The sequence below is a fragment of the Orcinus orca genome, chromosome 8, assembly GCF_937001465.1.
Source record: "Orcinus orca chromosome 8, mOrcOrc1.1, whole genome shotgun sequence".
In the NCBI taxonomy this organism is placed as follows: domain Eukaryota; kingdom Metazoa; phylum Chordata; class Mammalia; order Artiodactyla; family Delphinidae; genus Orcinus; species Orcinus orca.
In genome coordinates this window covers 54,658,354-54,682,864 of record NC_064566.1, presented here as the reverse complement: position 1 = coordinate 54,682,864, position 24,511 = coordinate 54,658,354, and the positions used below count along the sequence as shown (strand labels likewise).

The following is a 24,511-nucleotide window of genomic DNA, read 5'->3' as shown; positions in this document are numbered from 1 at the left end:
TTGAGACAATAGGAAGAGGTGTGAAAGAGCCCATTACTTTTGGTGAACCATCACTGGTTCAGTGGTGTAGAATGTGTGAAACGTAAGTACAGGCATGCCTTGGAGATACTGTGGGTTTAGTTCCAGTTTTATTGTGATGCTCACTACCACAATAAAGTGAGCATCACAATAAAAAGAGTCACATGAATTTTTTTGGTTTCCAAATGCATATAGAACTTATGTTTACACTATACTGTAGTCTGTTAAGTGTACATTTATGTTTAAATAAACAATGTACATACCTTAATTAAAAAATATTTTATTGTGGGCTTCCCTGGTGGCGCAGTGGTTGAGAGTCTGCCTGCCGACGCAGGGGACACGGGTTCGTGACCCGGTCGGGGAAGATCCTACATGCCGTGGAGCGGCTGGGCCCGTGAGCCATGGCCACTGAGCCTGCACGTCCGGAGCCTGTGCTCCGCAACGGGAGAGGCCACAACAGTGAGAGGCCCACGTACCGCAAAAAAAAAAAAAAAAACTTTATTGCTAAAATATGCTAACCATCATCTGACAATGCAAGGTTGCCACAAATCGTCAATTTGTAAAAGGTATAATATCTGTGAAGTGCAGTAACTCCAAGCACAGTAAAACGAGGTATGCCTGTAGTGGGAGATAAAGAAGATGTAAGTCTGTAGAGCAGAGTTCTCAAAGTCTTTAAAAAAAAGAGTTTATTTTTTAGAGCAGTTTTAGGTTCACAGCAATATTGAGTGGAAAGTACAAAGATTTCCTATAAACCTCCTGCCCACACATATGTACAACTTACCTCACTACCAATATCCTATACCAGGGTGGTACATTACAATAGATGAACCTACATCAACACATCATTTTCACCTTAAGTCTGTATTTTACGTTAGAGTTCACTCTTGGTGTTGTACATCTATGAGTTGAACAAGTGTATGTATATAGAGACAAATATCCACCATTATAGTATCATATAGAATAGTTTCACCACCCTAAAATTCCTCTGTGCTCTGGTAATTCACCCCTCCTTCCCCTCAAATCTGTGGCAACCACTGACCCTTAATACTGTCTCCATAGTTTTACCTTTTCCAGAATGTCAGATAGTTGGAAGCATATGGTATATAGTCTTTTCAGACTGGTTTCTTTCACCTAGTAATATGTATTTAAGGTTCTTCATTATCTTTTCATGGCTTGATAGCTCATTTCTTCTTAGTGCTGAATAATATTCCATTTTCTGAATGTATCACAGTTTACTTATCCATTCACCTATGGAAGGACACCTTGGTTGCTTCCAAGTTTTGGTAATTATGAATAGAGCTGCTGCAAACATCCACGTGAAAGTTTTTGTGTGAACAAGTTATCAGCTCCTTTGGGTAAATAATGGAGCACGAATGCTGGATTGTATGGTAAGAGTATGTTTAATTTTGTGAGAAACTGCCAACGTGTCTTAGTGACTGTACCATTTTGCATTCCCACTACTAATGAATGAAAATTCTTGTTGCCCCATATTCTTGTTAGTATTTGGTGGTGTCAGTTTTGGATTTTGGCCATTCTAATAGGTGTGTAGTGGTTTTTCATTGTTGTTTTAGGTGTGTAGTGGTTTTTCATTGTTGTTTTAATTGCAGTTCCCTAATGAAATACAATATTGAGTATCTTTTCTATCTATATCTTCTTTGGTGACGTGTCTCTTCAGGTCTTTTGCGTATTTCATTAATTGCGTTTTCTTATTGTTGAGGGTTTTCTTGTGTATGAAATTATAGCTTTTATTTTTAAAATTTTTATTGGAGTATAGTTGACTTACAATGTTTTGTTAGTTTCAGATGTACAGCAAAGTGAATCTGGTATACATACACATATATCCATTCTTTTTTAGATTCTTTTCTAAAAGCATAGTAATAATATATATTACTATTATATAATGTAATATATGCCATTACAGAGTATTGAGTAGAGTTCCCTGTGCTGTACAGTAGGTCCTTATTAGTTATCTATTTTATATATAGTAGTGTAAGAGAATACAAAGGCCTTGGGGTTGGGAGGCCGAAGACCTCAGTGCTGGCCCCAGATCTGCTTCTAACTTGCTCTGTAACATTGGGCAGGCTATTAACTTCTTGGAACCTCTGGCTTCTTCTGTCATATGGGCACCAAAATCACTACCCTGCTTGTCACACAGTTGTTTTGAGGCTCCAGTGGACTAGGTCTAGCTAATACCAAGGCCAGAAAGTCTTTTGAGTTGGAAAAGGATTATATTAGTTTGCTAGAGCTGCTGCAACAAATTACCACAAACTAGGGGTCTTAAATAACAGAAATTTGTTGTTTCAGTTTTGGAGGCTAGAAGTCCAAGATCAAGGTGTTTGTAGGGTTGGTTCCTTCTGATATCTGTGAGGAAAAATCTGTTCCATTCCTCTCCCCTAGCTTCTGGTGATTTGTTGGGCTTGAAGAAGCATTGCTCTGATCTCTGTCTTTATCCTCATAAGGTGTTCTCCTTGTGTACGTTTGTCTTCAAATATCCCCTTTTTATAAGGACATTGACTGGATTAGGGAGCTGAACCTACTCCAATTTGACCTAATCATATTTTAAATAATTATATCTGCAATGGCTCTGTTTCCAAATAAAGTCACATTCTGAGGTACTGGGAGTTAAGAACATATGAATCTTGGCGGAATACAAGGGTACGACAAGGGCACGACAACTCTTTAAATATTGAAGCTTTTTAGGCCAGATCAGCAGAACCTTAGTGAACACCTACTGTATGCAACACCCTTGATGATTACAAATATTCAGACTTAGTGATTCTTTAAGTTTGTAGCCTAGGGAAGCAGCATAGTAGAGTGGTTTAGTGCTCAGGGCCTGGGCCAGACGGCCTGGATTTGGGTCTGACTGCTGCCAGTTACTATCCAGTTGATCTTGGGCAAATAACTTAGTCTCTGTGCTTCAGTTTCTTTATCTGCAGAATAAGGATGACAGTACCTAACTACAGGGTTGTTGTGAGGCTACAGTGAATATTAATAAAGAACTTGAATTAATTCATAAGATACAAGGATATACTTTACAGCACAGGGCATATAGCCAATATTTTATAACAACTTTAAATGGAGTATAATCTATACAAATATTGAATTACAGTGTTGTTCACCTGAAACTAATATAATATTGTAAATCAACTATAATAGAAAAAAGAAGGAACTTGAATCATTGCACATGATAAAATATTAGCTATTCATTTAATTAAAACAATTTCCAAATCTAAAATTCTGTAATGTAGAGAACCTTAAAGTGGTCCATAATCAAGGATCAAACAAGCAGAAGCAGGTTATATAAGCTCATAGAATGTAGGATGTCTGGGTTGGAAGGCTCTTTAGAGACCATCTACTTGAGTCTTCTCATTTTGCAGATGGGGAAACCAGGGTTCAGAAAAAAGGAAGTGACTTGCTCTGGGTCAACTGACTCATTTGTATCACAGTCCTTGGCCTCTAAAGGAGCTTAGAGCTCAACAAAGAGCTAAATAAGCCTAAAAATGTAGTAATGTCCTTGTTTTTATCTCCTTTTTCCTGTTTCTCTTACAGCAAATAAAAAGAAGGAGAAGGAACGGCCAGAGATTTCTCTTCCTTCAGATTTTGAGCACACGATTCACGTTGGTTTTGATGCTGTCACAGGCGAGTTTACAGTAAGTCCTGGGTCACAGAAAGACATTTGGTCTTTCAGAGTTCTGGCTATGCACTGTTAGATTTAATCCTTTCCAGACTTCCTGATGCCTCTATCTTTGCCCGAGACCCTCATTCCTATCTTCTTATAGTAATGAGAGGGACACGTTCCTCCCCTCCAGAATTGTACTAGAGAAGCCTTTGAATCTATTCCTTAAATAGACCTCGGTTAAGTGGCCCCTTGGCATCAGGCTCTGTGCTGGGCACTGATGATCCAGAGACAAATCAGACATGATTCCTGCTGTAAAGGAGGAATAGCCTGGTGAAGGGGCAAATACCACAAGAAATGACAGATATAGTAAGAGATGTGTTATAAGAGAGACCAGTATGGAACTCTGAGGGCAGAGAGAGAAAGGAATGACTAAAGCCATCTTTAGCTGCCATCAGTTATCAGAGTTAGTTCTGAATTTCATTCAGGGTCCCCTGTGATTATGCCTTGCTGACAGCCTTGCATGTCTCTCTTATAGGGGATGCCAGAGCAGTGGGCCCGCTTGCTTCAGACATCAAATATCACCAAGTCGGAGCAGAAGAAAAACCCGCAGGCTGTCCTGGATGTATTAGAATTTTATAACTCGAAGAAGACCTCCAACAGCCAGAAGTACATGAGCTTTACAGGTATGGGGATTGTGTCCAGGGCAGTCTAGGAAAAAAGAGGTTTTCATCTTAGTAGATGCCTGTTGGTGTGGGGTGGAGGAAGAACATATCGGAAAGAGTGGAGATGGCACGTTCACTAAGATGGAATTTTGGAATTTGAGAGCCAAGATGATGGGTTTTTGCATGAAACTTGAGTCTTTACTCTGAAACTGCATGTTTTGAAAAAGTACTGTGATATTACGTGTTAAGAACATAGACTTTGTGCTAGAAGATCTAGATTCTGATACTCACTATGTTCTAGTAGTCAGTTCATTTCTTTGAGCTTCAAAATGAGAATAATAATTCCTATCTCAAGAGGTTGTAATGAGGATAAATGAGCTCATTGATACGAAAGTTCTTTATAGGTTGCAAAATGGCACCATGAAAATGTAGCCATCATTATCATCGTTTTCAATATCAGTAGGTTATGTGATAACCCAGTTAAGTAGGCAAGCCCAATTTCTTCCTCAAGGAACTGATTTTTATCAGTCCAATCAGTCCAATGAAAAACTGGCCAGTAATAATAAATGTTCTTCAGATGTACTCTCTCTATATGTATAAGGGACTGTGTTTTTCAGAATGTTTTTGATTGCAGAATTGGGATTAGAATCCAGGTCTCCTAACTCCTAGACCAGTACCTTTTCAGTTTACCACTTGCTTCTAGTAACTCTATTTGGAGCACCTCCTTCCATAGCAGAGAGATTTTTCTTTTCTTAGGCAAGTCATAGGAAGGCCTACATTTCTGGAAACTTGCCTTGTATATAGCATCTTAGAATGTTAGGGCAAGAAGTATCTTTAGTATATACCACTTCCAGTTTCCCCTTGTTTTGCAAACATTAGAGCCCAAAATGCCTTTCTAATGTGGCTAAATTAGTGATCTCTTAACCACTGGTCTTAACTCTGAGTCCAGTGCTTTTTCTGGTGTTCATGCTGTCTCTTTCAAAGGGCAGTATTGTTGGGGAAGGTGAGAGCCGGGATGAAACTAGCTAACTTTGAAGGATGCTTTCCCCAGCAAGTATCTGGCTTGCAGCAGTAGGCACAGATGGTGAGGATGACAGACTGCAGCTTTGCTCATGCTGTATAGTGGTGCCAGTAGAGTGTCATACATGTTCCTAGCATGTTTCCTTCCTGATATCTGGCCCCGCTGGGTCTGTATCACTTCTTTCATTGAGGGACTGGGTCATTCCAAGGCAGTATTGGGGTTGAGGGGTGATGGGTAGGAAAGTTTTCTAGATTACGGCTTGTGTTTTCAAGAGTTTGTTGTGGAGACCTCAGATTAGAAGCTGGCTTTGAAAGCTTCAGCAGCAAAGTCTTTCGAAGAATCTGTTTTTATGTATATGTGTGTAGATGTGTACAAATACTATTTATGTATATGGAAGCATAGCTATGTGGGTTTGCATATGTTTGGAATTAAAGTCCACTTAAGTATTTATGAGTGAATATGGGTATAGATATACACATTCAGGTAATTGTGTATATGTTCCTCCATGCATGCATAAATGAATAACATTGAGTGTATATGTATAGAATGTATAGATATGTGTCCATACAGCTACTTCTGTGTGTATAAATTTGTGCAAATATGTGTGTGTGTGTGTGCGCACATGCACACACACGTGAAGGATTTTTTGTTTTCTGTAAGTTGAAGACCAAGGCAATTCCAAGCAAAACTGTATATTTGGCACTTTTTTAAAAAAATTTTTTTAAATTGCAGTATAGTTGATTTACAATGTTGTGTTAATTACTGCTGTACAGCAAAGTGATTCGGTTATAAATACATTCTTTTTTAAAATATTCTTTTCCATTATGGTTTTTCATAGGATACTGATTATAGTTATCTGTATTATACGCAGGACCTTGTTGTTTATGGCACAGTTATTTTTTTACTTTTTTATTTTTTTGCGGTACGCGGGCCTGTCACTGTTGTGGCCTCTCCCGTTGCGGAGCACAGGCTCCGGACACGCAGGCTTAGTCAGTGGCCATGACACACGGGCCCAGCCGCTCCAAGGCATGTGGGATCTTCCCGGACCGGGGCACAGACCCGCGTCCCCTGCATCGGCAGGCGGACTCTCAACCACTGCGCCACCAGGGAAGCCCTGGCACAGTTATTTTTAATGTCCTATCTCTCATTTTCCTATTTCCTTTCTTCTCATACTATTAATTATGATAACACTACTTCAATTTGTATATGCTTGCACATAAACCATCTCATTTGATTCTCATGACGGCCTTGGGAGATTGGAAATGCAAGGGCATTATCCCCATTTTGCAGACTCAGGGAAATTAATTAGGCTCAGGGAAATTAAGTGACTTATTCACAGAACCTCAACATATCAGTTGAGTGATATACCAGTGTTGGAAGTGTGTTTTCAACTTGGGCCTTTAAATCCTTTGCTGTCTAAAAGCCCAAGCACAATCCTCCCTGCCAATTTTTTGTTAAGTTTCCTGTCTTTTCATCACTTTATTTTCTGTACCAACTAGTAGCTAATGTGATAAGCAAAGCCTAGACTAGATTGACAATGCCAGGTTCTGGGTTTTAGCCTTACTTTGCGACTGATTTATGTAACCTTGAACCAGTTTCTTTTCCTCTAAACCCTAGTTTATTTATTTGTAAAATGAAGGGATTGCAAGTACTTTCTGCTCTGTCATTCTGTGCTATGGAATTTGATTTTTATATACAGAAATTGTACATCCCATTTTAAAGGAGCAAACGTACTTATTTTTTATATGGTGGAGATATATTTATTACCAGAATACCCAGTCCTCAAAAATACTAGCAGTACATAAGGTTAGGGGTGGTGCAAGGAAGGCATAGTATTGCACTTGGTATAGAATGTGCTTTTGGACAAGAAAAACAAGTGAATTATGTTTAAGCTATATCCTGAATTGATTTATCCAGAGTACAGCTGGCTATTTAGGGTTTGTTTTAAGAACATATTGCCACAGTTTATGGGTTCATAGTTTGTCATAGGACCAAAGAAACTATACCTGATACTTTCATGTATGATGGAATTGAGATCTTGGACATTCTCTGGGCTTGTTTCTTGGTGAGGAAGATGTAGGATTTGATATAATATTTCTTCTCCTTAATTCCCATTGGTGGTGAACTGGTGAAATCAATTTCTTCTTGGACTTTTAGGAATTAAAGAATAAATCCAAACACAATACTTGGTCTTTAAACTTATTTTCTTGCTAAGATTTCCATTGGGTCTGTTTCATAGTTTATCAAGTCTAAGATATCATTGATTGTAAGGTGCATTGTTATTTTACATGCCCCTAAAGAAAAAGAAGCTGCCAATTAAATCATGAAATACTTTTGATTGTAGGACACATCTCTTTCTGAGATGTTAATGTGAAAAAATACGTGTCTCGGAATTAATAAAATATGGTGATTATCTGATTGAAGGAGCTTGGACCTATTCTTAGAAATAAGACCCTGCCTTTAATTATACTTGACATGACTAATGCATCTCTTTTCCTAAGGCTTAGTCTTTCTCTCCTTGTGGGGAATAGACATGGATGTAGAAGGATCCTTTCTAAAAGCTAAAGCCACATGCTGGTCATGATTTGTTATAGATGGCTCAGGGTGATGCCAGCCAGGAGTTCTTTCCCTTTCTCTTAGAATGCAGGAAATTTCCTTGATCATTGAGGCCTGATGATGTGGATATAGTTCTAACATAGTATTTAGAATTAGACCAGGATTCAAATCTTGACTCCTAATAAACTTTGTGTTAAGTAATTTGTGGACAAATTACTTCTCTTCTCTGAACATCAGTTTCCAAATCTGTGAAAGTGGACATACTAATAGTACTGAGAGCTGTAGTGAGGATTAGAGGACGTAACGTGTATAATGTGTTTAAAATGGTGTTGGGCCTGTAGTACCAGTAACACTGTTATTATTCTGAGCTTGGCAAGTGCTTTAGTGAATAGGCTTCCTTAGGTCTCAAGAAAGGATTAACTGTAATTGTTTACTGACTGAGTCCCTTGTCTTTTTCCTTTTGCAGATAAATCAGCTGAGGATTATAATTCTTCTAACACTTTGGTAAGCCTTTATTTCCTCTATTCTGATGTGGGCAGGTATGATTTTTTAGGGATCAAGTCAAGTGTGGTAGATGCAGAGCCTGGGCTGGGGGGTACTCATCTTGGTCACTTTCCCAGCCTGGGCCTCAGAGTAAAGGAATTGGACTTAATAAACAATAAGCATCCCTTCCAGCTTTAATTTATGAATGCTCTAGAAATCCTAACCCTGAAACCAGAAGAACTGGCTGCTGGGCTCAATTTTCAGTTTTCACTTTGACCCTTAGGAAAGCCAGTTTGCCTTTCTGAGAGCTTCAGTTTTTTCATCAATAAATGAGAATGATACACTTTACTTAGAGATGTCTTCAAATAGCTGCATTTAGAGGAGAATTCTTTCTTTTGGGTTGGTTGGGTCTACAAAACCAGGATTAGGGCTAATTGTTGAAGGGAGCAGATCCTATTAATTTAAGGTCATTCATTCTGTCCTCTGAAGTTGTAGTGAATGCCCTATCACTTGAAGGAATGTGATAGGAGTCATTGGTGACCTCAGAGGTCCCTCTGCCCTTCATTACTTACAAATTCTGTTTTCCAAGGCAGATTATAAGATGAGATGCTGATGTATCCGAAAGGGTCTTAATGGCTATTAAGCTGTGACTTATATACTAGAATACTGCTATTCTTTATATCCAGTGTTGTCTCTTGTGCAAAGTTGGTTATTTCATTTGATTTACTAAACATTTGCAAAGCCCCTATTCTATGCCAGGTCCTGTGTGGAGAAGTGGCAATATAGGGATGAATCAGACATTATCCCAACTCCTAAGAATCTCCCAATCCTGTAAGTGACATGAAGGCACAAACAGTTACAGTGCAGCATGCTAAAACTTCATGAGGCCAGGAGCTATGTTTGACTTGTCAATTACTGGATCCCTGGCATCTGGCAAGTAACAATTTACTGAATAAAAGATTGGGTGTATAAAGAAAGCTTCTTGATGGTGCAGTCTGAGCTGAATTAGTTATCTTGGGGAAGAATTATGAAGAGACAAGCGTATTCCCGACAGAGAATAATTAGCATGTGCCAAGACAAGGAGGTTCGTGAGGTAGGCTTGTACAGAGAACTGCAAGTGGTTTGTCATGATTGGAATGTGAAGAGACTAGAGGTGGCTGGTGGGGAGAGGAGGGGAGGGGAGGCAGGTCAGATCATGTAGGAATTTTAACTTTATCTTAAAGGTAATGAGAAGCTATTGAAGAATTTTAAGTGGGGGAGTCATACATTCTAACACAATACTGAGTCACCATCCAAATACTTTGAACCATGCTTCCAGCAATGAGGATTGGTTTATTCTGAGTCATTTATACTGTAATCGATGATAAAAAATGTTCATATGTCCATTGCCTTGTCGCATACTGAGTCCTTTCTTATTCACTACCTCTTGTAATCTTCATAGGAGTTTAATGAGGTGGGTTATTATCCTTGTATAATCGATGATAAAACTGAAATTGAGAATGGTTAATGGCAGTAGGTATCTGATTCCCAGTCTGCATCGCTTTCCCCTGATTCATTCTTTCATCAAATGGAATAGATACAATTAAAAGGTGGGGAAGAATTTGCTAATGTTAAGATCCTTGGGAGTTTCTCCCCATTATTGAACTGCACGTTATTGAAGAAGGGACCTTAACCAAAGCTGAGCTGTGCCTTGTGGCACAAATGTCTTTATGCCTTTATAGGAGGAGTAACAGCTATTATTTATCGTGTAGCTAATATGTGCCAGGCAGTGTGCTAGTAACTTTATGTATGTTAGCATAATTAGTCCTCACAATTACTTAGTGAAGAGATTAGCATCCCCACTTCACAGGTAGGAAAACAGACTTTCCTGAAGGCTCATAATTGCTATTGTGGCACAACCAGATTAGAACTAGGGTCGTCTGAGTCCCTCTCCTGGATTCTTTTCACTGTGGCAGGGAACTGAGAAAGACGATGTCAGAGAGGTCTTATAAAGGAGACTGCAGTAAAGCCTTAGCTCTGTTGTTCCTTAGTGAGGAGGAGGGGCCCTGGGGCTCATGCCATATGGCAGAGAGGATGACACCTGCTTGGTAAAAACCTGTACTGGTTTACCAGGCTGTAAAGGACATTTTTCTCCCCAACTCAGAATTTTCCCTGTGGCTCAGTCCTCTTTATTTTCTTACTAGTTTCACATGGGGGATATGGTTTGTACTGTGGTAGTATTGCATTGTTTTCCATATTGGTTTCACACAGATCTTTCCAATTGATTTGGGAAATAATTGGATGAGATTATAACCTCCATGACACAAGTTAAGAAATTGGGACTCAGAGAGATTATGTGACTTGCTCCCTATCCTTGAATGAATTAGTAGTAGAAACCAATACAAAATTCAGTTCTCCTCAGCGTTCATTTATACATTCATACCATAGATATTTACTTAGCACTTTCTTTGTGCCCAGGTGTTAGTGATACACAGATAAATTTTACACTGTCTTAGTCCTTGAGAAAAAATTAACAACAGAATAGAAGCATAAGGGCTGCAAGAGGGGTACATGAATAATGTACCATGGGGGTCGTATTTGATGGAGTGATTTATTCTGCTTGGTAGTACAGAACAGTTTGCACAAGGTTCTTGGGCCCTACGATTTGTTCATTTAATAAACATAACCTTTAAGGTTTCTTCTAGCTCAAAAATTCTTTTATTTGTGGCTCATTGGTCTGAGATATATCTCCCAGATTACATAGCACTTAAGTGCCTGAATTCTCATTTATAAAATGATCACCTATTATGTGATAGGCTCTTTGAGTGCCTAAGATCAAGAGCAGGTAAGGTCATTGCTCTTGATCTTACAGTTTAGTGAGGAATCAGAACACGTAAACAAGGATTGATAATACAGTTTCAGGTAACATAGGCAATGATACTAGCCAGAGAAAAGGGCAATCAATGCTTTCTTGTGTGAGGTAGCATGAACAAATGCCAAGTTGTTAAGGATCCATCATGTCAGGCAAAAGAACTTGGACTGTGTGCTGGAGCTAAGAAAGTATTTTATTTTATTTAATTTTTATTTTTTTAATATCTTTATTGGAGTATAATTGCTTTACTATGGTGTGTTAGTTTCTGCTTTATAAGTGAATCAGCTATACATATACATATATCCCCATATCTCCTCGCTCTTGTGTCTCACTCCCACCCTCCCTATCCCACCCCCTAGGTGGTCACAAAGCACTGAGCTGATCTCCCTGTGCTATGTGGCTGCTGCCCACTAGCTATCGATTTTACATTTGGTAGTATATATAAGTCCATGCCACTCTCTCACTTCATCCCAGCTTACCCTTCCCCCTCCCCGTGTCCTCAAATCCATTCTCTATGTCTGCGACTTTATTCCTGACCTGCCCCTAGGTTCTTCAGAACCATTTTTTTTTCTTTTAGACTCCATATATATATGTGTTAGCGTACGGTATTTGTTTTTCTCTTTCTGACTGACTTCACTCTGTATGACAGGCTCTAGGTCCGTTCACCTCACTACAGATAACTCAATTTTGTTTCTTTTTATGGCTTAGTAATATTCCATTGTATATATGTACCACATCTTCTTTATCCATTCATCTGTCGATGGACACTTAGGTTGCTTCCATGTCCTGGCTATTGTAAATAGAGCTGCAGTGAACATTGTGGTACATGACTCTTTCTGAATTATGGTTTTCTCAGGGTATATGCCCAGTAGTGGGATTGCTGGGTCGTATGGTAGTTCTATTTTTAGTGTGTGTTTTTTTTTTTTTTTGCGGTACGCGGGCCTCTCACCGTTGCGGCCTCTCCCGTTGCGGAGCACAGGCTCTGGACGTGCAGGCTCCAGACGCGCAGGCTCAGCGGCCATGGCTCACGGGCCCAGCTGCTCCGCAGCATGTGGGATCTTCCCAGAACGGAGCACGAACCCGTGTCCACTGCATCGGCAGGCGGACTCTCAACCACTGTGCCACCAGGGAAGCACCTATTTTTAGTGTTTTAAGGAACCTCCATACTGTTCTCCATAGTGGCTGTATCAATTTACATTCCCACCAACAGTGCAAGAGAGTTCCCTTTTCTCCACACCCTCTCCAGCATTTATTGTTTGTAGATTTTTTGATGATTGCCGTTCTGATTGGTGTGAGGTGATACCTCACTGTAGTTCTGATTTGCATTTCTCTAATGATTAGTGATGTTGAGCATTCTTTCATGTGTTTGTTGGCAGTCTGTATATCTTCTTTGGAGAAATGTCTATTTAGGTCTTCTGCCCATTTTTGGATTGGGTTGTTTATTTTTTTGATATTGAGCTGCATGAGCTGCTTGTAAATTTTGGAGATTAATCCTTTGTTAGTTGCTTCATTTGCAAATATTTTCTCCCTTTCTGAGGGTTGTCTTTTGGTCTTGTTTATGGTTTCCTTTGCTGTGCAAAAGCTTTTAACTTTCATTAGGTCCCATTTGTTTATTTTTGTTTTTATTTCCATTTGTCTAGGAGGTGAGTCAAAAAGGATCTTGCTGTGATTTATGTCATAGAGTGTTCTGCCTGTTTTCCTCTCAGAGTTTTATAGTGCCTGGCCTTACATTTAGGTCTTTAATCCATTTGGAGTTTATTTTTGTATATGGTGTTAAGGAATGTTCTAATTTCATTCTTTTACATGTAGTTGTCCAATTTTCCCAGCACCACTTACTGAAGAGGCTACTTTCTCCATTGTATATTCTTGTCTTCTTTATTGAAAATAAGGTGACCATATGTGCATGGGTTTATCTCTGGGCTTTCTATCCTGTTCCATTGATCTATATTTCTGATTTTATGCCAGTACCATACTGTCTTGTTTACTGTAGCTTTGTAGTATAGTCTGAAGTCAGGGAGCCTGATTCCTCCAGCTCCGTTTTTCGTTCTCAAGATAGCTTTGGCTATTCGGGGTCTTTTGTGTTTCCATACATATTATGCAATTTTTTTGTTCTAGTTCTGTGAAAAATGCCATTGGTACTTTGATAGGTATTGCATTGAATCTGTAGATTGCTTTGGGTAGTATAGTCATTTTCACGATGTTGAATCTTCCAATCCAAAAACATGGTATATCTCTCCATCTGTTTGTATCATCTTTAATTTTTTTCTTCAGTGTCTTATAGTTTTCTGCATACAGGTCTTTTGTCACCTTAGGTAGGTTTATTCCTAGGCATTTTATTCTTTTGTTGAAGTGGTAAATGGGAGTGTTTCCTTAATTTCTCTTTCAGATTTTTCATCATTAGTGTATAGGAATGCAAGAGATTTCTGTGCATCAATTTTGTATCCTGCTACTTTACCAAATTCATAGATTAGCTCTAGTAGTTTTCTGGTAGCATCTTTATGATCTCTGTGTATAGTATCATGTCATCTGCAAAGAGTGACAGCTTTACTTCTTCTTTTCTGATTTGGATTCCTTTTATTTCTTTTTCTTCTCTGATTACTGTGGCTAAAATTTTCAAAACTATATTGAATAAGAGTGGTGAGAGTGGACAACCTTGTCTTGTTCTTGATCTTAGTGGAAATGGTTTTAGTTTTTCACGATTGAGAACGATTTTGACTGTGGGTTTGTCATATATGGCCTTTATTATGTTGAGGTAAGTTCCCTCTATGCCTACTTTTGGATGATTTTTATCATAAATGAGTGTTGAATTTTGTCAAAAGGTTTTTCTGCATCTATTGAAATGATCATATGGTTTTTATCCTTCAATTTGTTAATGTGGTGTATCACATTGATTTGCGTATATTGAAGAATCCTTGCATTCCTGGGATAAACGCCACTTGATCATGGTGTATGATCCTTTTAATGTGCTGTTAGATTCTGTTTGCTAGTATTTTGTTGAGGATTTTTGAATCTATGTTCATCAGTGATATTGGCCTGTAGTTTTCTTTCTTTGTGACATCTTTGTCTGGTTTTGGTATCAGGGTGATGGTGGTCTCTTAGTAGGAGTTTGGGAGTGTTCCTCCCTCTGCTATATTTTGGAAGAGTTTGAGAAGGATAGGTGTTAGCTCTTCTCTGAATTTTTGATAGAATTCGCCTGTGAAACCATCTGGTCCGGGGCTTTCGTTTGTTGGAAGATTTTTAATCAGAATCTCAGTTTCAGTGCTTGTGATTGGTCTGTTTATATTTTCTCTTTCTTCCTGGTTCAGTCTCGGAAAGTTGTGCTTTTCTAACAATTTGTCCATTTCTTCCAGATTGTCCATTTTTTTGGCATATAGTTGCTTGTAGTAATCTCTCATGATCCTTTGTATTTCTGCAGTGTCAGTTGTTACTTTTCCTTTTTCATTTCTAAGTCTATTGATTTGAGTCTTCTCTCTTTTTTCTTGCTGAGTCTGGCTAATGGTTTATCAATTTTGTTTATCTTCTCAAAGAACCAGCTTTTAGTTTTATTGATCTTTGCTATTGTTCCTTCATTCTATTTCATTTATTTCTGATCTGATCTTCATGATATTTTTTTCTTTCTACTAACACTGGGGTTTTTTTGTTCTTCTTTCTCAAACTGCTTTAGGTGTAAGGTTAGGTTGTTTATTTGAGGTGTTTCTTCTTTCTTGAGGTAGGCTTGTATAGCTATCAAGTTCCCTCTTAGAACTGCTTTTGCTGCATCCCATAGGTTTTGGGTCATTGTGTTTTCATTGTCATTTATTTCTAGTTATTTTTTGAATTCCTCTATGGTTTCTTCAGTGACCTCTTGGTTATTTAGTAGTGTATTGTCTAGCCTCCATGTGTTTGTATTTTTTACAGATTTTTTCCTGTAATTGATATCTAGTCTCATAGCATTGTGGTCAGAAAAGATACTTGATATGATTTCAGTCTTCTTAAATTTACCAAGGCTTGATATGTGACCCAAGATATGATCTATCCTGGATATGTTCCATGAGCACTTGTGAAGAAAGTGTATTCTGTGGTTTTTGGATGGAATGTCCTATAAATATCAATTAAGTCCATCTTGTGTAATGTGTCTTTTTTTTTTTTTTTTTTGTGGTACGTGGGCCTCTCACTGCTGTGGCCTCTCCCATTGCTGAGCACAGGCTCTGGACGCGCAGGCCCAGCGGCCATGGCTCACGGGCCCACCGCTCCGCGGCATGTGGGATCTTCCCTGACTGGGGCACGAACCCATGACCCCTGCATTGGCAGGTGGACTCTCAACCACTGTGCCACCAGGGAAGCCCTAATGTGTCATTTAAAGCTTGTGTTTCCTTGTTTATTTTCGTTTTGGATGATCTGTCATTGGTGAAAGTGGGGTGTTAAGGTCCCCTACTATTATTGTGTTACTGTCAATTTCCCCTTTTATGGCTGTTAGCATTTGCCTTATATATTGAGGTGCTCCTATGTTGGTTACATAAATATTTACAATTATTATATCTTCTTCTTGTATTGATCCCTTCACCATTATGTAGTGTCCTTCCTTGTCTTTTGTAATAGTCTTTATTTCAAAGTCTATTTTGTCTGATATGAGAATTGCTACTCCAGCTTTCTCTTGATTTCCATTTGCATGGAATATCTTTTTCTGTCCCCTCACTTGCAGTCTGTATGTGTCCCTAGGTCTGAAGTGGGTCTCTTGTAGGCATATATATGGGTCTTGTTTTTGTATCCATTCAGCCGATCTTTGTCTTTTGGTTGGAGCATTTAATCTGTTTACCCCTAAGGTAATTATTGATGTATGTTCTTTTACCATTTTCTTAATTGTTTTGGGTTTGTTAGTGTAGGTCTTTTCCTTCTCTTGTGTTTCCTGCCTAGAGAAGTTCATTTAGCATTTGTTGTAAAGCTGGTTTGGTGGTACTGAATTCTCTTAGCTTTTGGTTTTCTGTAAAGGTTTTAATTTCTCCATCGAATCTGAATGAGATCCTTGCTGGGTAGAATAATCTTGGTTGTAGGTTTTTCCCTTTCATCACTTTAACTATGTCCTGCTACTCCCTTCTGGCTTGCAGAGTTTGTGCTGAAAGATCAGCTGTTAACCTTATGGACATTCCCTTGTATGTTATTCGTTGTTTTTCCCTTGCTGCTTTTACTATTTTCTCTTTGTATTTAATTTTTGGTAGTTCGATTAATATGTGTCTTGGCCTGTTTCTCCTTGCATTTATCTTGTATGGGACTCTCTGTGCTTCCTGGGCTTGACTATTTCCTTTCCCATATTAGGGAAGTTTTCAACTATAATCTCTTCAAAGATTTTCTCAGACCCTTTCTCTTTTTCTTATTCATCTGGGACCTCTATAATTTGAATGTTGGTGCGATAAATGTTGTCCTAGAGGTCTCTGAGACTATCTTCAATTCTTTTCATTCTTTTTTCTGTATTCTGCTCTGTGGTTGTTATTTTCACTATTTTATCTTGCAGGTCACTTATCCGTTCTTCTGCCTCAGTTATTGTGCTATTGATTCCTTCTAGAAAATTTTTAATTTCATTTATTTTGTTGTTCATCATTGTTTGTTTGCTCTTTAGTTCTTCTGGTCCTTTCTTGTATTTTCTCCATTCTATTTCCAAGATTTTGGATCATCTTTACTATCATTACTCTGAATATTTTTTCAGGTAGACTGCCTATTTCCTCTTCATTTGTTTGTTCTGGTGGGTTTTTACCTTGCTCCTTCATCTGCTGTGTGTTTCTCTGTCTTCTCATTTTGCTTAACTTACTGTGTTTGGGATCTCCTTTTCACAGGCTGCAGGTTCGTAGTTCCCGTTGTTTTTGGTGTCTACCCCCAGTGGGTAAGGTTGGTCAGTGGGTTGTGTAGGCTTCCTGGTGGAGGGAACTGGTGCCTGTGTTCTGGTGGCTGAGGCTGGATCTTCTCTTTCTGATGGGCAGGACCCCATCCAGTGCTGTGTTTTGGTGTGTCTGTGACCTTATGATGATTTTAGGCAGCCTCTCTGCTAATGGGTGGGGTTGTGTTCCTGTCTTGCTAGTTGCTTGGCATAGGGTGTCCAGCACTGTAGCTTGCTGGTCATTGAGTGGAGCTGGGTCTCAGCATTGAGATGGAGATCTCTGGCAGAGCTTTTGCTGTTTGATATTATATGGAGCTAGGAGGTCTCTGGTAGACCAATGTCCTGAACTCAGCTCTCCCACCTCAGAGCCACAGGCCTGACACCGGTGTGAGCATCAAGACCTTGTCAGGCACACGGCAAAAAGAGAAAAATGAAAAAAATGTATATATCGTTGCTCTCAAAGTTCACTGCCTCAATTTTGGGATGATTTTTTGTCTATTGAAGTATTCCACAGATGCAGGGTACATCAAACTGATTGTGGAGATTTAATCCGCTGCTCCTGAGGCTGCTGAGAGAAATTTCCTTTTCTCTTCTTTGTTCTCACAGTTCCTGGGGTTCAGCTTTGGATTCGGCCCCGCCTCTGCATGTAGGTCACCTGAGGAATTTTGTTCTTCGCTCCGACAGGACGGGGTTAAAGGAACAGCTGATTAGGGGGCTCTGGCTCACTCAGGCCAGGGGGAGCAAGTGGTACGGAATGTGGGGCGAGCCTGCGGCATCACAGGCCAGCATGATGTTGCCACAGCCTGAGGCATGCCGTGTTTTCTCCTGGGGAAATTGTCCCTGGATCACGGGACCCTGGCAGTGATGGGCTGCAGAGGCTCCCTGGAGGGGAGGTGTGGGTAGTGACCTATGCTTGCACACAGGCTTGTTGGTGGCTGCAGCAGCAGCCTTAGTGTTTCATGCCCATCTCTAGTGTCCGTTTGATAGCCGTGGCTTGCACCTGTCTCTGGAGCTGGTTTAGGCTGGTGCTCTGAATCCCCTCTCCTCGAGCACCCCGAAGCAATGGTCTCTTGCCTCTTTGGCAGCTCCAGACTTTTTCCTGGAGTCCCTCCTGGCTAGCTGTGGTGCACTAGCCCCCTTCAGGCTGTGTTCACACAGCCCACCCCAGTCCTCTCCCTGGGATCTGACCTCCGAAGTCCGAGCCTCAGCTCCCAGCCCCCACCCATCCCAGCAGGTGAGCGGACTGGTCAGCATCGATCCTCTTTGCGGGAATCTCTCCGCTTTGGCCTCTGCACCCCTGTTGCTGCGCCCTCGTCCGTGGCTCTGAAGCTTCCCACCCCCACCCCCGTCTCTGCCAGTGAAGGGGCTTCCTAATGTGTGGAAACTTTTCCTCCTTCACAGCTCCCTCCCAGAGGTGCAGGTCCCATCCCTATTCTTTTGTCTCTCTTTTTTCCTTTTTCTTTTGCCCTACCCAGGTACTTGGGGCATTTCCTGCCTTTTGGGAAGTCTGAGGTCTTCTGCTAGCATTCAGTAGGTGTTCTGTAGGAGTTGTTCCACATGCAGATGTATTTCTAATGTATTTGTGGGGAGGAAGGTGATCTCCACTTCTTACTCCTCCGCCATCTTGAAGGTCTCCTAAGGAAATATTTTAAATTGGAAGTATTTTAAGTGAGATAGTTAGATGTGCATTTTAGTCTAAACTACCATCTTAGAAAGATTCCTCTGGAAATTGGGTCAGTGTAGTGGGGTGAATTCATATGTTTACGTCTCCTGCTATACTAAATTTCTTAATTTCAGAAAAGATACATAAAAAATGAATTCAAAACAGTGCTCCAAAACAAAAACAGGACGTTAATAAACCATTGTCGGGAATTCATGGAAGGTAGAAAGCAGATAAGATCAGATTGATTGGAGCAGCCGAAAGCACAGCTGCTGTATGTATGTGGAAGACAAATTTCCTAGGAAGATAAGAGTAGCTCAAGAGAAAATGGTCTGAGAGAATATATATAAAAAGCAGGAAGGAGGGCTTCCCTGGTGGCGTAGTGGTTGAGAGTCCGCCTGCCGGTGCAGGGGACGCGGGTTCGTGCCCCGGTTCGGGAGGATCCCGCGTGCCACAGAGCGGCTGGGCCTGCGCGTCCGGAGCCTGTGCTCCGCAACGGGAGAGGCCACAACAGTGAGAGGCCCGCGTACTGCAAAAAAAAAAAAAAAAACAGGAAGGAGTCTTGGGTCATCTTCAAGAGTAAATTAAATTCTGTAAGTGAAACAGCAGGGGCAGTGTCCATGTTACAGTGAGCAAAAGGTACCAGAAGGTTGATCCTAAGCTTAAACCAGATACTTGTCTGAAGAAGGTAAACTGCCTACTTGAGGAAAATGCCTAGTGTGGGTACAGGGAGAGAAGAGAGAGAAGCAGAGCAGAACTGGAGTTAACTACAGATCTCTACAACAGGCATAAAGTAAAGGAAAAAGGAGAAGTAGCTCTGCAGTGGAAGAAAATACATTAAATTTCTGCATCCCAAGGATAAATTCCTGATGCTTTTGATAACTGGGAAGAGAGGTATACATACCATACATACTCTTCCATGGCAGCTCACCCTGAAGTGATGCTTGCCAGTTACCACATCTGTATAACTCACGTACAGACTGCATCAGACCTCCCATTCAGAGGAAGGTACAGCAGAGAAATAGACGTACACAACTACAGAGGAAACTCATGCTAGTCGAATACACTAATTAATATGGTTTTTCACTGATAAATATGAGGGGAGAACCAAGGATCTCTAGACATTTGAGAGAAACAAAGCATTAAAGAGAAGGACCAAGAAAAAGAAATAAAACTGACCCCAGAGGAAATTGATAATTCAGGAAAGAAAGTTTTAAAAAATCTAATGTATTGAGAGGTTCTATAGATGTTGCATCCACAAAAACACTGCAGGTAGATCAATCAGAGGATAAAAAAAGAATTCTTAGAAATTAAAAATATAGTTGAAGAAACAAATTCCCAAGGATTAAAAAATGCATGTAAGAGTGGATTATTGATATAAAATATAAAAACACATGGAAAATATGAGAATAAGGGACATAGAAGATTATTCAAGGAGATTCAGGAAGAATTAGAGGATTAGAAGATTAAGATTATTGTTTTTTAAGATTATTGTCTTTGAAATTTCTGTATTGGAGTTTCTCTGTGCAATGCTTCTTCATTTTTAGTTGGCTTCCCAGTTTGGCGCTCCATCTTCCAGTAGCTTTGAGAAAGTAAATATTTAATATCTTTCAGGTCTCAAAATGGAGCACCTCTATTCTATTCTACCATTTGATTGATATTTGGCTGAATATGGAATTCTGGGTTGAAAATAATTTTCTACCAGTATTTGGAAAACATTGCCCTTTTGTCATCTAGCTTTCAGCATTGGCTATTCAAATTCAAAGCTATTTATTCCTGCATCTTTGCATCTGACCTATTTTTTATTTTTCACTTGGGAAGTTTGTAGCATCTTTATTGTCACCACTGCTTTGAAATTTCATAATTACATCCCTATATTCACCTACTTAATTTGTGAGGAGCTTTGTGGACTCTTTCAACCTGGACTCAAGGCTTCACTTTTAGGAAATTTTCCTGAATTATTTCGTTGATGATGTCTTCCCCACATTTTTTTGTTTTCTCTTACTGGAACTCCTGTTTTTTTAGACTTCCTGGACTGATTCTCTGTTTTTAAAAATATTTACTCTGTTTTACCTTGCCTTGATTTTGCAGCATAGATATGTAGATTGGTTTTCAGGTTTGCCTACCGTCAGCTTTGGAATCATTCTCCTTGACAGTACTGCTCATCCATCAGTCATTGCCTCCTTTGCTAATCTTGCCTCCTATCCTGTTCTCTCCAACCTTTGGGTTTAATGCCTTTAAAAGGCCATTCGTTTACTATAGTTCTAGTGAGGTTTTAAGAAATAGACGCCTGTGTTCAATCTGCCCTCTTTGTCAGGCATTCCTGAGGAGTTTTCACTTTTAACTCCTTATGTATCTGTATTATGTGAAATGTATAATGAGAACCTACTGGTTTTACATATAATTTAAAAATTTAACTTTTAAAAGGCAGCATTATTGAGGTATTATTTACATACCATAAAATTCACCCATACTGATTGTACAGTTCAATGATTTTATTAAATTTATAGACTTGTGCAACTATCACTAGTCTAGTTTTAGAATATTGCCACCACCACAAAAGTTCCCTTGTACTCGTTTACACTTCATTCAAACTCCCGTGCCTAACCCTAGGAAACCACTGGTCCTCTTTCTGTCTGTATAAATTTACCTTTTCTAGACATTTTGTATAAATGGACTTGTATAACATGTAGTCTTTTGTGTCCAGCTTCTTTCACTTAAAAGCTTGCGAGGTTCATCCGTGTAGTAGCATGTATCAGCATGATTCCTTTTTATGTCTGAGTAATATTCTATTGTATTGATATACTACATGTTTTACATTCATCAGTTGATGGGCATTTGGCTTGTTTCTTCTTTTTGGCTATTCTAAATAATGCTCATACTAACATTCATGTACAAGTTTTGGTGTGGATCTATGTTTTCATTTCTATTTGGTATATACCTAGGAGTAGAATTTCTGAGTCATATGGTGACTCTATGTTTAACCTTTTGAGGAACTGCTAGGCTGTGTTCCACAGTGGCTGCACCTTTTTAAAGTCCCACCAACGTTAGGAGGCTTCTGATTTCTCCATATCTTACCCCACATTTGTTATTGTCTGTCATTTTTAAAAAATATTTATTTGACTGCATCGGGTCTTAGTTGCAGCATGGGGATCTTCATTGCCATGTGCGGAATCTTTTTAGTTGCAGCATGCAGGATCTTTTAGTTGCGACATGTGGAATCTTTAGTTGTGGCATGTGGGATCTAGTTCCCTGACCAGGGATTGAACCTGGGCCCCTTGCATTGGGAGCGTGGAGTCTTAGCCACTGGACCACCAGAGAAGTCCCTATTGTCTGTCTTTTGATTATAGCCATCTCAGTGGATATGAAGTGGTATCTCATTGTGGTTTTGATTTGCATTTCCTAATAATGATGTTGAGCATCTTTTCATGTGCTTTTCGCATTTGTTTATCTTCTTTGGAGAAATTTCCTTTTTGTTGTTTATCTCTAATTTAATTCTGTGGTTAAAGAATACATTTTGTGTGTTTTCAGTCATTCAAAATTTATTGAGATGTGTTTTATGGCCCAGCATATGTTCTATCTGAAGAATTACCCATAAGTGGTTAAAAGTAACGTGTGTTCTGTAGAACTTGGGTGGAAAGTTTTGTACATGTCAGTTAGGTTGAGTTGATTGATAGTGTTGTTAAAATCTATATCCTTGCTAATTATTGAGACCTCTTTCAGGGCTGTCCAGAAACTTTTACTTTCTGCTTGGCTCTTCCGAAGTTTTTATGTACATGCACAGAGCCAGGCATGTATGACTAGTATGGGGCCTCTCTCTAGTGTCTGCTGTACCTTTGGCCAGAATTTGTTTGCCTTATTCAGGATTGCAACCTCAGGCTAGTAGTGGTTGACACTCTCCTGCTACTACCTCTGGGAGGTCACTTCCACTGGTGGCACCACTGGGCCTGGGCATTGCCCACTGCTTCAAATGAATGTAAGCCCTCTTGGGTCCCATAGTTACAGCCTACCTCGTCCTGGAAGAACCCCTCCTCTGATGGAGCTAGGGTGGGATGGATGGGAGCAATCCTGGGCCAGAACGTCAGAGATTCCTATGTTTCTACCCAAAGTTCAGCAGTTTTAAAATCATAAGCACTTCTCAGTAGTATAGGTAGGCACCTGGAGGTTTTGGGAACACACCAAGCATGTCCCCTTCTCTCAGAGTCTTTGTGTTTCTTCCATCTGCCAGGAATATTCTTTTCCCAGAGGGTCTGATGGCTCATTTTCTCATTTCATTCAGGCCATTAGAGAGGCCTTTCCATGACTACTGTATGTAAAGTAATAATTCCCTACCCTCAACCATTCTCTGTTCTCCTATGTTTATCTTATTACTGCCTGGTAGTTTGGTGATTAATTTTGACTGTATCTTCTTCTCAAATGTAATCCATAAAACCAGGCGCTTTATCTAATTTGTTCTTCAGTATAGCCCCAGGGCTTTAAATAGAGCCTGGTACACAGTGAATGAATGGGTGAGTTGATGTCACTTCTTAAAAAAGAGGTTTGTGGTTATTAAACGTAATGATAATTTAATTGATTCCTTACATCTTTCTAGCCCCTTGCCATTTACAAAGTGCTTGTATACTCACATCACTTCATTTCTTCCTCCCAGTGGCCCTCTGAGGTAGGCAGAGAGCTTCTGTCATCACCTCCATTTTATGGATGAGAAACTGTAGCTTAGAGTGGGACAGCCTTGCCAAAGAACACAGGGATAAGAAATAAAAATCTGGGACAAAAACCTAAATCTCTTGATTCTGGTAGTTGTTAATACTACCACACAAAGCCATCACCTGTGGAAAACAGAGTGTGTTGCTAAGGTGATGAAATCCCCTTCTTTATAGTTTTAGGAGGCAACAAACAAGTGTTTAGAGTCTACATTAGTCAGACCGAGGGCCCTTCACCTGATGATGAAGAGGCTGCTGAGTTAACCTCATTCTCATTTTGGGTTCCTCGTTAAATTTTGCTGAGTGAACTATTAGGGAGAAAAGAAATTAGAGCAGAAAAATATCAAAACATGTGCTTTGGCAAGGGAAGAACCTCTATTGGATTTTAGAACTAAAAGTGACTTAGGGTCACCCCTCAAATTATACCTGTCCTATTCTTCCACGTTCCTCGAGTGATGAAACTTGAGACCCAGAGGATGGATTCATTGCCTGTGATCACCAAAGCTAGTTGCTTACATATGCCTGTCACTGGCAGTTTTCTAGTTATGCCCTGCACTGGAGGCCCTGTTAGAATCGATGAGCTTGCCAGTTTTCTTTATCTTAGTATGTCAAATGTAGTAAAGACCAGGCTCCCACACAGTAGCTCTAGACTAGCATTTGACCAGACAGTTCCTTCACTTATCCCCTGTCATTCTGACTCCTGACATTCCTCTCTCCAGAGGCCCCAAATGGCAGCAGAAGGGAATTGTCCCTCTGTCTCTTGCATCATATGGTGAGCTGCTTTAGGACATGGGCCATCTTTTTCATTTTTGTGCATTTATATCAAAAGCATTCATCACAGTATCTTACTGAGCACAAAGCAGATGCTCTGAAAATATCTGAAACTGTTGAATTATAGCAATATATACAAAAAATCCCTTGCTTCTCTGGCCCTACACTGTAATCATTTAATCTCTATCAAAAATCTCATGTTTTGGAGCTATTTTGTCTCTTGAATATGTGTTATAAACAGTAATGGTATGATCTTTTTGCCTGGACCTGCCCTAAAACCTGCCAGTCTTAGCCCAGCTTTGGTACAGTTTACATGGGAAAA

The 24,511-nt window shown here is 39.8% G+C and overlaps 1 protein-coding gene across 7 annotated transcripts in view; it reads left to right on the top strand.

Moving 5' to 3' along the window:
- Positions 1–24,511, top strand: part of PAK1 (p21 (RAC1) activated kinase 1) — a 197,457-nt gene that overhangs the window by 99,935 nt on the left and 73,011 nt on the right. For all 7 annotated transcript variants that reach the window (XM_033405790.2, XM_033405791.2, XM_033405792.2 and 4 more), the window contains 3 exons: positions 3,568–3,668; positions 4,173–4,320; positions 8,343–8,380. In XM_033405790.2, coding sequence (XP_033261681.1) covers positions 3,568–3,668; positions 4,173–4,320; positions 8,343–8,380 — 287 coding nt within the window. The remainder of the gene's footprint in view (positions 1–3,567; positions 3,669–4,172; positions 4,321–8,342; positions 8,381–24,511) is intronic.